Source organism: Argiope bruennichi, chromosome 11, assembly GCF_947563725.1.
Source record: "Argiope bruennichi chromosome 11, qqArgBrue1.1, whole genome shotgun sequence".
NCBI classification, from domain to species: Eukaryota; Metazoa; Arthropoda; class Arachnida; order Araneae; family Araneidae; genus Argiope; species Argiope bruennichi.
Window position 1 is genome coordinate 90,458,582 of NC_079161.1, and position 18,019 is coordinate 90,476,600.

The window sequence follows — 18,019 nt, forward strand, 5'->3', positions numbered from 1 at the left end:
ATATCATTAAAAAAACATTTTGTGCCAGCAAGATACTTGTAATTTAGAGTATTTGTAACTGCATATCTGTTGTAGCAGATTTAATTAACATTAAAGATACTGAACACTTGTTCAAATGGTAATTGATCTACTGTCATCTACAAAACTTCTAATGTTGCTTATAATGTAAATAACAGATGTTACAAAAGTACATAAGTAATCTGTATTCATAAGTAACTTAGAAAGATCCTACAAAAATATTTTCTTTAATAGAATTGGATACTTTTAACGTAGACAGCCTAAATATTTTTAGATATAGAAAAATATTGATTAACTTTGAGCACAGAATCCGTCCCTTCATTTCTGTATGCTCTATATAGTAGAAAAAGAAGATTAAATATATTCTTGTTAAAAATCCGTCCATTATTTTAATATTTCTCTCTTTTTACCTTATTTTAAATGCTCTTTTATGAGTTAAGATTTGTTATTTTTTAAAACAAGAAAAAATAAATGTATTTTTATATCAAATGGGAACTATTATCATTGTATGCATGTTATTTTTAATTTAACAATAGAAATTGTATGTGAAAATTATGGTTATATATAAAATTAACATTTCAATACTATTGAAATTCTCTCCTTTTTTTCTTTTGAAAACTTGCTTTTATTTCAAAAGAAAGAAAGAATAGGTTATTCACTATTCTTTGGATTGAGTTATTTTCCAGGTGCATCTGACAAAATGCCTATTTGAAATAGAATTTTGTATTGTATTTTTTAAATGTAAATACAAGCTTTTCAAGGACATTGATAAAACATACAATATTGTACACTAATTTGACAGAAAGTTTTTGTTTATAATATTTCAGTTTTTATATAATATATACTATTTGTTAATTGCATTTATATTATTTACAGATATAATGCATGAATTAAATGCTATCTATGTGTGCAGCATTATCATTTTGCTATTGCCATCAATAAATATCCGAAATGCTTGATTCAGAATAGAGCTATAGTGGATATAGTCTTGTAACATGTTTTTACGATTTTTATAAACTTCTGGCAACAGGCCGGAATTCATTTCGTTTTATCGTCTGAAAATAACTTCATTTTAAATAAGATAGGGATTTTAATTTTGTCAGTTACCTAAAATGGCGAATGTAATTAAGTAAAAAATATATATTAAATTTTTCTTGCCAGGAAAATATTTGAAATGTTGCGAAGTGCTTTCGAAGACAACTGTCTATCGAAAACAGGAGTGTTTGTGTGAAATAAAATGTTTTAAAAAAACCAAAACTATATCATAAAATATATCAAGTTCTAGAAGACCATCAATTTCATCTTATCAACATGACGATTAGATCAGAGAATTGGCACTCAGGTATTTTCATTTAACAATTAGAGGCATTATTGAAGTAATTCCTATTTGGAAAATGTTCTAAAACAATAAAAACTATAAGAGAAATAATGCATGGATAGGAAAACGGTAATGCATCTTTTCACAATGCCATCATTATTAATGAATTTTTGATTTAAAAAAGTCATCAAATTCGGCTTTACGAGCTTCGTATTTATCTGATATGGCACCGTGTGACTTTTTTTTTTTTTGACGCAGTTTAAATTATTTCCATTAATAAGATTTTAAAAATTTCACTATGAATTCTGAAGGAGTTTAATAAGAAACGATTTTAAATGATATTCTGATAATTGAAAATCAAAAACATAGATGCTGTGCCTTTGTATATCTTTTGATATTAAGTTGTAAAAATTAGTTTTTTTTTTGTTTTTTTTCCATTTTATATTTCATATAGAGTCACAAAACAGATATCTAGTAAAAATGTGAAAGAAATGGAATAATAAAAACTAATATATTAGGAAAACATAAAATAATAACACTCTTTTCCAGTTAATTTTAATTTCCTATTGGTGAGCATAATGTTTAAGAGAATAAAAGCTATAAATATAATTTATTAGTTGATTTGAATTTGTCTGCATTTTTTTTATAGTACTTGAATTTTCTCTAAATCTGAATGCTTTAAGGTTTTATTAATATTGTATATATATTTGAATCAACAAAACTTTATATGTTAATGGTTATTTTTTTTTTCAGATTATATCTAATAATTAATAGACATTTTTGTGGAAATTATAGAAAAAAAATATTGAAACTGTATTGTATTTATGTACATTAGATCTTTTGATTTTTATCTAAGAGCTTATATTCTAGTTGTTCTGTCTCATTAAAATGCAATATTTTGTAAGCCATAGCTATGATTCTAGCAGTATTATCTGAAAAACGTAGTACATTGTTGCAAAGATGGTTCTAACATAATTAATAATAAAATAAAATATAAGTTCTATGCATTAAGTATATTATGATTATAATAACACTTTTTCAAATATAATTGATTACATTACTATCTATTTAATTTCTTTTATTTATTTATTACAGCTTTTATAAGCATCAGATATCTGCTTATAATGTTGTTGGTATAAAAGTGGACGCCAAGAAGTCAGGAAATGAAATAAATAAAATCATGCATTCCACAAAGTTACAGAAATGAAAATAAAGCTTAAAACTAATCAATAATAATTTATTGAAATTGAAAGAGAAATCTAAATCGATCAGCTTATTAAAATAGAGCACATAATATGTCATAAAGTTCCTAATTCCTCGGTTGCCCGTTTTGAAGCGTAGAATTCAACACTAAGCCCTGTTTTCTTTCACAGAATAACAGAAATATCTCGAAACGTAAGTTAAGGTTTCATTCTGAAGAACGAAACATTAAAGATTTTATGCTTGCTAAGTGGCGTTCTTTATGAAATAAAAATCTTTCGCCATGATTTACATTGGAAGGATATTGAATATAGTTATTTATACTAATATTAGTTCATTTTAATTAATTATCAGTGAAAAATACTCTTTTAGATGTGTATGTTTAAGTCTTAAAAGTTACTTATCGTTTGCATTTCCTCTTTCCTCAATTGACGAATCTTCATTGCTAGTAAGATGTAAATCGTTATTTATTGTCCCTGATTTTTGTTTAAAAAAATGCTATTTTAACATAATATTCATTCATTTAATTGATTGTTGGTAGTATATTATTTTATGTTGAATCTATATTTCCTGTTGAATAAAGATTTTTATTTATTGAAACGATGTGATGTGATTTTTATCTATAGAACTATTTGTACTTCAATTCAACTGTAAATCGTAAGAAATTATGTACATTTTTTTCTCTTTTTACTATTTTTACCGTATAGAAAAAATATATATATAGTGATTCCCCAAAAAATATTAAAGAAATTCCCACAACTCCCGTTACCCATAAAAAAGTTACTTTTAAAATATATATATATAATAGCTCAAATATAATAGCTCAAAAGCGGAAACTAATCTGAGATGATTTTTTATATGTTAATTCAATATCAAATTGATAAATTGCAGTTGAAATCTGCTATAGAGAAATTTGTCCCTCTTTTTCCATATGAATTTGATGATTCAGCAGCATGATGATCTTGGCAAATAAAAATAAGTGATTTTAATACAAGAATTATAAGTCTGTATAAAAAATTTGACCAAATTCTTTAAGCGAGGAACGACTTTCTCGCTGTTTGTATGTGAATTGCTTCTAAGTTTAACGTAAAACCATAATTATCTAGATTAATGAAATTTTTTATGTTGTTCTGATATCAAAATAATATATCTGTATCATATTTTAGAACCAATAGATCAAAGGTGAGTGATCAAAAATGTATGTTGTATTTCCCAATACACTTATTATTGCTAGATCATCCAAAAGAATTTTAGAGGGCCCGGTGGTAAGATCTCGGCTTAGGAACCGGAAGATTTCGGTCTCGAGACCCGATTCCGTCGAAAAACCGTCATGTAAATGGGTCTAATGCGCGTTAAATTCGTCGGGGCTAAACGCCCTTCCGCTGGTGTTGAAGAGGGGGGTGCCAGCTCAGGTGTCGTCCTCATCATCTGACCACGGTTCAAAATTACGAGGTCCATTCTAAAATAGCCCTAGTGTTGCTTTAAAACGGGACGTTGATATAACTGAACTGACCTAAATCAAGAGAATTTGAGGTAAATTCTTCCACCCTGGCTTTTTGTAAAGCGTTAGTGGATTGCACCCTGTCATGGGTCTGCTATGTTCTTGTTCCTCTCTTACATGTTCCTTGGGATTATATATACAACCATTCCATTCAATGTAACTCTTCAGCTTCAGGAAGAACATCAGTACGCTCTACATAATGAAAGTGAACATTATTGTCAATGAATCCGAAAGAGTTTTCGCGGTTCAAAATTACGATGTCCGTCCCAAAATAGCCCTAGTGTTGCTTCAAACGGGACGTTAATATAACCAAACCAAATCGAAAGAGTTTTCAACACCAGCTACAGTAATTCCAGCCACACTGTACAAGGCGCTATATCTTGGCAAAAAATACGTGTATTCATAGTTCCCTTTCCAAAACGCAAACCTGCATAAGCCTTTTCAAAAATATGCCTACCTAGATTATAACACCATCGTTTCTGTAATGCTCACAAATCATCATTCATCCAGGGACAGAGTTTCACCTCCTAGCAGACAAGTTTAAGATTCTATCAATATCTTCTCTTTCTCAATTTCTCGTATACGAAGTATATAATTTAGTTTAGTTTACTTTAGTTATATTAACGTCCCGTTGTAAAGCAATACTAGGGTTATTTTGGGAAGGACTTCGTAATTTTGAACCACTGTCAGATGACGAGGACGACACATGAGCTAGCACCCCTCTCCTTACCATACCACACCAGCGGGAGAACGTGTGGTCCTGACGGATTTAACGTGCAATAGACACCCTTATACGACGGTTGTTACAACTGCTTTCGTTTCAGAAGTGTTTCGATATATCAGGACCTTTAAATCTACCCGATTTCTCCTTTAATTTGGTGAATTACTCAAATGACGATAGAATACGTCAGCAAATAGAGTCACTTGCATTTTAAAACATTTATTTGATTTAGACGCAACATATTTTATCAATTCACACACAAAACACGGCTATATGCAATCAGTTACGAAACATATTTTACATTGATGGAACAAGAGCACGCAGGCTCGTGAACAGTCCGTTCACTTCAGTTCGTTTTTAAACGTGGACGGTCTTCTTCACAACGGTTCTTCAGGGGAATCGGGTCTTGAATTTGAAACCCTACGGCTCAATAGCCGAGACCTTACCACCAGGTCACAGCTGCCCTACGAAGTATATGAAGATAAACTATTGTAATCGTCAAAAGATTCAAACTCGAAATTTTAATAAATCTCCATGTTTCGCATCTTTCTGAATCTGAAATAAAAAACATATTTATATTTATAAAACGCTAACGCACATGGCACTGAAATATAAAATGTCCTTTGATGAGTTTAATTTAAAATTTGATTAGGATATAAACTTCAGATTCTAAAAGTGCGCACGAAATTTCATTCATCTAGATAGTTTCGTTTTTATGTTATCGCGTTTTCATCTAAATGCATGCGACAAACAGACCAATCGACGGTCATAATGGACAGATTTGGTTCAAAATTTGACGCGAATTTGCATGTTAGATATTAAACCTGTGCACTAAATTTCATTCGTCTAATTCTTTACCTTTTGTAATAATCGTGTTCACGTGCGTTTGGGCAGGCAGACTTTCCCTGATTAGATTTCGTACAAAAGTACAAGGAAATCTACAAATTTGGTATAAAGACCATATCCCAAGTTTCACCCGTCTAGTTCAAAGCATTTTTAAATTATATTCATAGACAGATGAATTCCAAAAATGTGAAGAGGTTTAACATGAGTTGAATCATCAAAATCTCAAGCTCGAGTTTTTAAACAATATTTTCAAATATTTCGTAAACGAAAAAATAAAACACGTGTCATCTATATGATGCTTGCATAAAATTTCATTTTCATATTTCTGGATTCACCTTTCACTTTTGTTACGTCATTTTCATACGTCATTTTCTTTTTATCATTTTCAAGAACCAATCAGCGAAATGGATTTTCTGCACCTGCTTTTATGACAGCTTATTTCAGCTGCTTATAATTTATTTCCTAGTAGGAAAATTAGTATTTTTTGTTCATTCATTTAAAAATGCCAACTTATACATTTCAATAATAATAATAATGGTTTGTTCCACAATTAATGGACATTGGTATTTTAAAAATCGTCCTATTACTGAACAAAAATTTAAATTCAATTAAATCAGATTTTTTTATAAAAAAAAGTCTTATTTCGTATGATGTACAATATTCATTGTGTTTAAAAAGTGCTGTGATTTTGACGAAAATAATGTTGTGTTGCAGAGAAAGAGTGACACATGAAATTAATTAATTGAAATTCCTATGAGATTCCACACATCAGTAAGATAAATTTCCATTGTGAAAATTATCATCGAATTCAATAAGTTCTGAAGACCTCCTAGTATTTCAGATTGCAAAAATATGTAATTCTTTTTGTCGAATATGCGAATCATTTTCCTTTTATTACAGCTCAAGGGAGCATTTTTTTTTCTATCAGAACGCAAACAATTATTTAAAAAAAAGTAAATGTATTCTGGTAAAATTGTTTTTCACTAAAGAATTCTTTTTGTGAAAGTTTTACAGTGGGAAAAAAAGCATTGGCAATTGCATCTTAATGGGAATATTTAAAATAATGTATTCCTAATCGTAAATTAAAGTATAAAATAAATATTAGAATGTATTTTGTTAGGAATTTACTTTAAAATGTATTCATTTGTACTATCAGTTTAACTGCTAAGAATAAAAATAGGCAAAACGAAAGTAAAAAAAAAGTATTGGCAAAGTGCCAAGAATCGTCGTATTGAAAGCACGTGATTTTAGGAAAGAATATTTTATTAAAATCACGCTGATCTGGTCATTTTTATTCAACGCTGATTAAAATGTCTACAAAATTGAAAGAGTTGGATGTGAGTATAAAAAACAACATTTTCCATCTAAGAAATGATGGTTTAACATATCGCGAAATTAGAAATCCACTGCAAATTAGTTTATTCACTGTCAGAAGTGTCGTCCAAAAGTTTCAAGAAACGGGATCAACAGAGATCAAAACTGGGCGGCTTCGAATATTTTCCACAAGGGAGAAGCGTGACATTATCAGAGAAGTAAAAAAGAACACAAAAACAAGTGCGCCTCAGTTGACCCAACAAGTGGCAAATATTTCACAAAAAATATTTAGTATCTATACTCTGTTTCACCCTAACTTGGCAGTATTGTAAAAGGTAGAAAATGTGACGCTCTGCATTGGGAAAGAGTTCCCCATCAATTCCGACTTTAAAATAGTTAAAATGCGCAGAAATTTATCAAATAATAATTACAAAAACCTTTTTTTATCAGTATGTATTTAAAATTATTCTCAAGTTAGAAGTGCTTATCTGTTAAGCATTTTGTAAATAAAGCGAACGAATAAAGCTAAAAGATTGACATAATGAATTCCACTTTGGTTAGAACCGGTCTTCAAGGTCAAATATTTGGCGCTTTTCTTTTACGTCTTCGCCAACCCAGCTTCATTCAGTTCGCAACCGTTATAATCTTTCGTACTTTTTTATTCTCGCTTTTTTACCAGCTGATATTTTTGATACTATTAATCGCATTAGTAGTTATTAGTTTTGATTGTTGAATATTTATTCGATTCGTTATTTTTATTCACTTCTAAAATGTCTGAAAAAGAGAAAGTGTTATCACCGACTACGCTGTGCACACCTCCAAGACGAGTGAAACCAACAAAAAGTGCAGCATGCAGAAACATATTAAACGTTTATTCTCGACTCCGAGAAAACCCTCAAGATTCTATCAATCAAATCGTCGATAAAGTTTCGCACCTGACAGATGTTTCGCAATGAACAGTTTTCTTTTTGAAAAAAGAAATAAAAGCATCCTTTAAGTACCCCTGGAAAAAAATGATCAGGCTCAGTAGGTAAACATTCAGCTTTTGTAAAATATGATGATTTTACATTATCCTGTATTTGACGAAAAATCCATGCATATTTTCGTAGAAATGAGATCCCAACATTAGATAAAGTCTTAAAAGATGTGAAAGATTATATAGATATCTTTTCGAAAAACATTAGCCGAACTAAGCTTTACCGAATATTGAAAGACGTAGGGTTTCCTTTTGAGAAACGATGAAACGAAATGAAATAACATTAATGTTTTATTAAAATAATGTATCGATAATATTGAAAAAATAATGAAAATAAGGAAACAATTAACTCTCCGATAAAGTGATAATATAATAAAGTAAATAAATATTTACTATTTGGCGAAAAATTTGCGAGATAAAGTTTCGCCAGCGATCTGCATTTCTAGTAACTTTGTACTTTAAAGTAACCCAGTTCCCCTGACAGCGACTGCGATTCGGCATGCCTAGAATATACACTACTGCCAAGTTAGGGTGAAACAGAGTATAGACAATTCGAAATGTTTTACATGAAAATGACTATTATGGAAGAGCAGCTTTCATTTCTTTAAAAAAAAAAAAAAAAAAAAAAACAGGAAACTTAGACTTGATTTAGATAAAACTAATATTGGCCAGACGAATTTTGGAATAAAGTCATATTTTCGGATGAATCGAAATTCAATATTTTTGGAAGTGATGGAGGACGATATGTATGGAGAAAGCCGAATTCTGAATTTGAAACACGAAATGTAACAGCTACTGTGAAACACGGAGGGGAGAACGTCTTGATGTGGGGCTGTAAGGCAGCGAATAGAGTCGGTAATTTGCATTTTATTGAAGGTAAAATGACAGCACTTACGTACATCGAAATATTGCGCTGTAATTTAAAGGCGATTGCTCAAAAACTTGGGTTGGAAACGTCGTTTGCGTTTCAGCAAGACAACGATCCCAAGCATACAGCGTATGTAAAACACAGGAATGGCTACTCTACAATGCACCTCGCCAGTTAAAAACCCCACCTCAGTCTCCGGACCTTAACCCAATCGAAAATTTATGGCGCCAATTGGATTTAGCTGTCAGGAAACACAAAATATCATCTAATGAGAAATCCTCCAAGAATGGCAAAATATACACAGTGATACCACGAAAACGTTGGTTTTTGTCAATGAAGAATAGATTACAAGCAATCAGAAAGGCGAAAGGTAAGCATACCAAGTATTGAATATGGCCTGTATTTATCTACACTTCGCTATTTCATTTCGCCAATACTTTTTTAACAAGCTTATTGCCGTTTTTGCTCAATTTCATTTTTAAAAACCTTATTAAAATGAAAGTTTCATTTTATTTTGAGTTTTTTGTCTTTATACTTCATTATGCTTAAATTATCAGACATATTTTGAGTTAAGTAATGTATTTAAATATAAACAATTGCCAATACTTTTTTTACCCAATGTATATTTGTAAAGAAAAATGCTGTTTTTTTTTTGTGTTTAGACAGAATATTGCACGTGTTTAATATTTATTTTTTTTAATTAAAAAAAGCGGTGGAGGTTATTTTATTCGCCGATAGCAAACAAGCCGCACTGGTGTGATTTTACTGTTTATTTCAGCAAACATCATTAAGCTCATTATTTAAGCTAACTTACTCGAATTTTGTTTAAACATTAAAGTGATTTTCGTTAAAATATTAAACAGTAAAATTTGAATTTTTGACCAGTCACTGTAAATACATTCGGATTAAAAATGGTGGAAGAATTGAAGGCAGAGATGCGAAAGCTAGAAAACTTGATTGGTTTTGACGGAAAGGTTGATGTCACTTCGCGGGTGTTTACTCAGGAGCTCATTCTGGCATTGGATTCTAAATATAAGGTCAGTAGTTTTCTGTCGGGGCTTTTGAGGTTTTTAAGATTTGGAAAAAGGTTTGGAATCTAGTACTTTCGCTTCGTCAATGAATACCAAGTCATTTTATTGCTAACACATTACATTAGCAAACATCTACTTAGCTATTGAGTTTATTTTCGGATAACTTGGCAGAATGAAAGCATTGAATTTAAAATTTCAACTGCAGATTTTTTTTTTCTTTTTGTATTTAAAATAATTTTTTAGAACGATTAAAAATTAATTATACTTTAGCATTCACGGCTTATAATTTGCGAATATTAGTAATGGAAGAGTCTACCAAAGTGCGACCTTTGATGATTTATCGCTGTCTGTGGTAAATGTACAATACCAAAATCAAGTTTCCTATACACTCATTCTGCATAAATATGCCATGACAAATCAATAAGATTCTGGATTTTGTTGATGCAAATTTACTAAGCAGAAGATATAGATTTAGGTTGAAAACCATTTTAATATACCTTTGACCTTATCGCCATTTAGGTAACCCAAACATCAAATAGAGTAATTTTCTTTGCAAACTTTGGCTAATATTTTTACTTTCACCTATACGTAAAATGGAGAAATTGTAGTAGTCATCAAAAAATTCGAACTCGAGATTTTGACGAATCTCCACGTTTTAGACCTCCCTAAATTAAAAAAATAAATAAATAAATAAAAAATCTAAAAAATATCCGTCTGTCTTTTACAGAGATAAATCAAAAACGCCTTGAGTTAGACGGTTGAAATTTAGTATACGGACTTGAAAGCAAATATTTTGATTTGTATCAAATTTTCAGTAAAATCTGTTTAGAGGAAGTCCTTCCTTCTGGCTGTTCGAATAGAAGTTAACACGATAAGTACAAAATTAAGAGACCTAGATAGATAAAATTCGGTACATAGATTTAACATCTACATTCTAGACGCCTGTCAAATTTTGAGCCAAATCTATTAACGGGTTGCCTGTCTGTTCGTCTGTACTTTCAGAAACATGTAAATGCGATAGTTCAAAAACGCAATGATTTAAACATATATGAAATTCCGTATGCGATTTTTTGACTACAAGTGCAGTTTTGTGTCAAATTTTGTTTCACAATCGATTGAGAAAAACGTGTCTAAAACACCAATTCGTTTTTGGATATTATAAACACATGCCAGGGATTAATCGCCAAATAACTCGCCAAGGATGACACGATGGATTCAGTAAAGATGCTAAATTCATGCCAAACCTAACTATTGTATGCCAGTGGCTTGTAAAGTGTTCTCTGGCATGAAATGTTTATTAAATAGCATGTGAGAAAGTTTAAATGAGACTCCCACTGGTTTATTGCAGAGTTGTTGACATGCGACTGGAATTGTAAGTTTTGAAATTTCAAATTAATTAATAAAGAATTATCCTAATGCATATAAATCATACATAATAAAGTATGTATGTATATATGTTTCACTTTTCAAGAGGTAAAATCCTAGTTTAATATGCCGCTTATCTCGCCAAGAATCCCAAACAGTGCCAAGTCGATTGATATTTATTAATATCACGTAATTAAACATCGGTATATTTAACCGATATTTATTTGTCGATTATTTTAAGTTTAACACTTCTCATAAAGTTATAGTTGTAGCTCAGGCACAACTCAACAAATGTAAAACAAATAGTAAACAAATTTGTATTAAGGTTGCAGAAGATTGCTTGTTTGGGTTACATATTGGCGACAAATTCGGGAGAGCACTAAACTATGATTCAACCGAGAAAGAATACGATCAATTTTCCAAAGTGCAACGGTTAATTAAATATTCGATTCATTAGTAATTATCCAAAATTTTGTCATTTTTTCATAATAAATCCGGAACAGATTAGCCCACATAAATATTTTCAAACAATCTTAAAAATCAAATTTTATCTTTTCATAATATAAGTTCCAGGGAAATACGAATTAATGCATGTGATTAGCGAACGTGATTAAATTTTAGTCATGAAATAGTCAATTAGCATACGATCTTTGGCGATTAGTCATTGGCATTCAATTAATACGTGAGAGTTCGGTTTCATTTGTATTGAATTTTTCAAAATTTAATAATTAATTTATTTGAAAATCGTCTGCATTTATTAAAGATTTTTGAATTTAATTTATTCTGCTTTTATTATCAATATTTATCTTTTAAGTACTTTTGGCAATCCTTTTTATTATTTATAAAATAATTCTAACGATTATATATTGTTACGGATTTACTACTTCCATTGAGATTCTTTTAAGGTTTGATGGTCGATTCAGAAATAAACAGTCCTTTAGTAGAAAACAACGATGATGTTTATTTACCACGAAGACATTCATACAAAGACGACGAATACACAGAGACTAAATATACACAGCCGAGACAAACACAGGACAGCACACTACAACATAGTAGCCCACAAGTAATAATCGACCTCAGCACACAAAGCGTCCAGATAGAATTCAGCAGGAGAGAGAATCCTCGGAGCTTCGCTCTACGGTCTTTCGAAACGGCTGAAATTCTCCATTGCCTCTTCGTTTTAGCTGTATCCAACTGCCGACTCACTACCACACGACTGGCTACTCCACATACAACTTGATGCTGCTTTCACAATAGACAACAGGACTTGACACACAGTTCAGTTCAACAATAGCTTAGGCTCCACACAACGCTGGCACTCCGCCGTTGCTTCGCTACTTGACTACGACTCCAACTACGATTCCGAATACGATACTGGTTACGATTCTGGTTGATTCCGATTCATTGCAGCTTCAGACTTCCGGCCATTTATAGTTACCGGGAAGCGGAGGGAGAAGGTTCTCGGACCAATCAGGCGTATCTCAGTTCCTATTGGATGGATCGATAAAATTCTCGAAGTTTTCAGTAATCTCTATTTTGTTGCCAAATAGTCGTCCCGCTTGTCGCCAAGCTTTGAGATCACAGACGCGGCACCCGATCAGCACCCAACAGGGCTCACCTTAAAACGTTTTTTTTTTTTTTTTTTTTTTTTTTTTTTTTACGATGAAACTAGTCGTGCTGGGAAGTAACATTACAGGTTTGTAACAATATTTAGATTAAAAAATTATTATCATTAATTCAGCTTTATCTGGGTCTATTACGGAGTAATTAATAATAATGTAATTGAGAAGAATATAGAACTTTGAACAGAGAGAATTTATATGCCTACGATTTTTGTTCATTCTCACAGAAATGCAGCACATGTGTTTTTCGAAATACGTGAAAAACTAATGTCAAAAATAAAAACTCAAAAAATAAATAAATATCATTTTCGCTTTTTCGGCTTTGTCTTCCAAAAATATTATCACACAAAAACTATTTTTAACCATATTAAATATACAGTGGCTCCCCAAAGTGTTCGTACACCAACAAGAATCAATTAAAAACTTCATTATTTACCATTATATATTCTTATTTTTACATGAAAAATTTTTCATAGCATATTTTTACAGTTCTTAATAAAGCAGTGAAGAATAAATTTTAATTACGATGCAAATTATTTTTTTAAAAATGACAATAAATAAAATTGCACAAAAATAGGACACAAAAGTGATCATACACTTTAAAAAAACATCACTAAATATGAAATTTTCTAATTTTTTTATAAATTTTTAGTATTTAGTAGGATATCTTTTATTCTTTATAACAGCTTTTAAACGTTTGGGCATAGATTTAACTAAACGGTCGGTTACTTCTGCACCGATCTTGTTCCATTCTTCGATCATTACTGCGTTCAGTAGAATTTTCGATTTAATGTCGTGACTTCTTATTCGCACCTCTAATTCTTTCCAAATATGTTCTATAGGGTTTAAATCCGGTGATTGGGCTGGTGTTTTAAGGGTTTGAGAGCAATGATAGAAGCAAAAAAGACGAACATTCATGGCCGTGTGCTTAGGATCGTTGTCTTGGTAATACACAAAGCTGTTTAAAATGTCCAATTTTTGTGCTGACACTTTTAAATTATTAAATGATTCTCCCATCCGACCCAAAGATTTAAACTTACTTTCATCTGCAAATAAGACACGATTCCAATAGCTCTCTGGCTGGTTTATCATAGATTTGGCAAATTTAAGCCTAGCAATTCTGTTCTTCTGACTTACAAAGAATTTTCTTCGTTCAGAGCAGCCATGTATACCAGCATTCCGAAGAATTCTACAAATAGTTTCACAGGAAATAGAAGTTCCATATGATTCATTATATTGTGAAGTAAACTTTATTGCACTCAGACGTGGATTTTTTAGAAATTTACTCACAATATTTCTTTGACTTCTAGCTGACAGAATTTGAGGGCGACCATTACGAGGCTTGTTTGCAATCCTTTTTCCCTCTCTGTAACGTTTTATTATGCTTTGCACCGTTGAATGAGGTAGATTAGTTATAGTTGCAATGCCTCTAATTGATTTTCCAGCTTTAAAATGAAATATAATTAATTTTCGTACGTCTAAACTCGTTTCTTTACGAATGGGTGTCATATCTAAGAATAAAGTAAATAGAATAAATATTAATTACTGATATTAAATATTGAAATCAAAAGATTTTAGTGCATTTTTCAACTAAAATAAAAATAAGCCGCAAAAGATATTTTTATAATGAATTTAAATAAATAATGCTTGGATGTACGAACACTTTTGTGTTCTAATTTTGTGACATTATTTATTTATTTATTTTTTAGAACAATACTACTTGAATTTTTATAAAAATATTTGTTCAGTTTTATTAAGAACAATTTAAAGATGCTAATTAAAAAAAACCAATTAATAAAATGCCTTATTAAGAAGTATAGAACACAATTTCTGCAAATTTCTTTAGTGTACGAACACTTTTGGGAGCCACTGTATAACCATTTTCATTGATATATACTACATTAAATTTGTTTTTTAGTTTTAATTCTGTTCAAATTGTTTTTCTAATTGCAATAAACTTTTCACAGTTAATTTTATACACAAATTTAACATAATCATCACGTCAAGATTTATTATTTCATTAAAATTTTGTTATTAATTCTAACAAAAAGAAAAGAATAATTGAAATCTAATGTGCCTTTCGAGTTTACCGCCAATTTGGTAATCAAAGAATCAATGAAAAAGGCTTTGACTAGTTTTTTTAATTGTTGAGTTGTTCTATTACATGCATTTTAAAACAATTGACGATTTATTATTGATTTAAAAATTAAAGTAGAAAGTAAATCGAATTTCTTTTAAATAAGAATATTTGAAATAATAATAATTCAGCATTATTTTTAAAAATAATTCTGAAAAATATTTTTTTTTCGCAGGTTAATCGCAGAATTTTTGAATAATAAACGTCGTCTGCTCTCCAGCTTTTGGAAATTATTTGTCTTCATTTTCCAGTTCTTCCTTTTAATATAAACTTTTAATTTCAACGGAATTCTTAAAACATTTCTGCTTTCTCCTGACTGATTTTACATTTCTTTAATATAGAAGAAAGGCGATTTGAGTTTTCTTACTGTCCTATACGAAGAATAAAGTATTGTAGTCTTTAAAAAAATCGCTCATATTACTTACAGTTGAATGCAACTGGCAGATATAAACAAAGCGTCTTACAAAAGCTTCATTTCATCATTACTGCTTCATTTTTAAAAATTAACACTTTGCTAAATTAATTAATGTACTGCAAAATATTATTAGGAATTCATGATTGTAATTAGAGAAAAATATATAAAAGAAGTTAAGATGTTAGAAATAAACATAATCGAGAGCGAAAATAGGTTAAACAAATCGCTAGATGGATAATCGTAATGATTTACTTATGGAAATTGATGATCATATCCTTTAAAATTATTATCTTACAAAAATTGTCCTTCCATTATTTTAAAATTGAAACGATTACCTTTTTAATATTATCAATTCACTTTCAGTAACCCCTCAGGGGCTCACCTACTATAGGTGAGTACGGGTGTCCCAATCCCGAGGTTCCCAGGGATCTTTACTCCCTTCATGCTTACTCTCCTCTACGCCTTCTGCTATTTACTTGATCCTTCCATCCCTCGACGGCAAGCGAGGGAGCTCTCCATGAGAAGCTGTCGCCGCTCTGTTTGCTTCTTGCTTCTCATGGACAGCCAAAGTCCCACGTGTTGGCCGTGCGTGGCAACCCATTTGACAGACGGGTGGTGTACTGTGGTCCCCTGTGCATCAATCGGCTGGTACCTAGTCACCTGAGTGGCTAGTCTGCTAGGGATCAAGCAAAGGGGTTACTCCTTGGGCTTGGCGTTAAGGGTGGTCACTGTCCCCGGGGGTAACTCCCAGCGTATAGGTTCCGGCTAGCACCAAGGTAAGTGCCGAGGCTGGGAATGGCCAGAGCCGGTGGCTGCCTTCCCTTGTTGGGCTCCGTGGTGGGCGGTGCCGTCGGGCCCGAATCTTCCTCAATATCGCATGGCTCCTCCCAAGAAGGGTCCCTTTAGTGGGCGTCATAAAGCACCAATTTCCTTCAACAACAACGAACATTTTGATGCATATTTTGTATTAAAAAGAGTTTCCGAAAATAAAGAAACATTCGAAACAGTCTCGCCTTTTCTTGTGCAAAAGGCTATAAATGCTACAGTCGGCGAAGTTCCATCGATTCGAAAGATGAGATCTGGTGACTTGCTTGTGGAGGTTTCTTCTCGAAAGCAAGCTCAACAGATACAAAAACTTAAATCCTTGGCAACAATAAAAGTTTCTGTAACCCCTCACCAATCACTTAATAGCTCTAAAGGCGTCATTACCTGCGGCGAAATACTAAATCTTCCCGTAGAGTTAATTGTTTCCGAAATGAAATCTCAAGGTGTTACACACGTACGTCGAATTTCCATACGACGTGATGGACAACTACTTGAGACGAAACATCACGTGTTAACTTTTCAAACTCCTAAATTACCCGAGTACGTATATGCAGGCTATATAAAGTTACCGGTGAGGCCATATATTCCTAATCCACTAAGATGCTTTCAGTGCCAACGCTTTGGCCACTCTAAAATGAATTGCCGCGGGTCTCTCACTTGTGCCCGCTGTGCACAAAAAGGGCATGATAGCCAGCAGTGTAAAGCAGAAGAAAAATGCGTAAACTGTGGTGGCGATCATCCCTCATATTCTCGATCTTGTCCGCGCTGGGCACTGGAAAAGCAAGTTATGACAATAAAATTCAAGGAAGACTTATCTTATCCCGAAGCCAGACGCAGGGTTAAGGCACAAACCCCAACTCCTGGTGTCAGTTATGCTTCGGCAGTTAAGAAAACTTTCTGTGAGAATTGCTCTTGTGAGAACTGTTTAAAATATGCCAGGAAAACAACAAATAATGAAAAAACTTCCGATTCCGATACTGAACATTCTCTGAAAACTAAAACTGATAATCAAAAAACTATTAGAAGAAAATCCAAATCGCAGACTTCGCTGACATTAAACTTGGCGAAACGTGGCCTAACGAAAAAAGATCTAAGAAAGAAACTAAAAAGTTCTGCATCAAAAAATTCCGTCGCATTGGGGTTAGCGACGCAAGGTGTTGTCCATAAGGACTTGCAGTCCATTTTTGGTGACACACTTAATAACCCCGATATTAAACTGCATCCGTCTGAGGATGAATATGAGCTTGGTATGAGTTGCGATGATCATGCAACTCCAACAACTGCCTCCTCTCTTTCTCCTCCCAAATCACTCTCTTAATGGGTACCTTCCTCTCTTGGAATTGTCGCGGCATTCGGCCCAAACTTCATGACATCAAGTCTATTATAAACAGATTTCATCCTGTTTGTTTTGGTCTTCAAGAGACCTTCTTGAAGCCAAATTTCCCAATTAAATTACGCGGTTACAATTGTGTTCGGAAAGATGCAGACAGTGGAGCTCATAGTTCTGGAGGGGTCTGCATCTTTACTTCCAATTTATATCCGAGCAATTCTCTTACCCTACACACCTCTCTACAGGCTGTGGCTGTACAAGTTCATGTAAAAACTTTGGTCACAGTCTGCTGCATTTACTTACCGCCTCATGATGTCATTCGTCAACAAGACCTTGACCAATTAGTGGACCAGCTTCCTTCGCCTTTTATCCTGCTTGGCGATTTCAATGGCCACAGTACGTTGTGGGGTTCAAACAGTACAAATTCTCGTGGGCAGCAAATAGAACAGTTCATTTCTAATAACTGTTTATGTTTGCTCAACAATGATGAAAAGACGTATTTTCACGAGCCCACACGTACCTTCCACAG

At 32.3% G+C, this 18,019-nt stretch overlaps 1 protein-coding gene across 1 annotated transcript; it reads left to right on the forward strand.

The window, feature by feature from the left end:
- Positions 1–16,407: 16,407 nt before the first annotated feature.
- Positions 16,408–17,478, forward strand: LOC129956758 (uncharacterized). The gene has a single exon (XM_056068699.1). It carries the CDS (start codon positions 16,408–16,410, stop codon positions 17,476–17,478), a length of 1,071 nt encoding a protein of 356 aa, XP_055924674.1.
- The last annotated feature ends 541 nt before the right edge of the window (positions 17,479–18,019 follow it).

Coding starts and splice junctions, on each gene's coding strand:
- LOC129956758 (XM_056068699.1), top strand. CDS start 16,408: ATGAGATCTGGTGACTTGCTTGTGGAGGTTTCTTCTCGAAAGCAAGCT.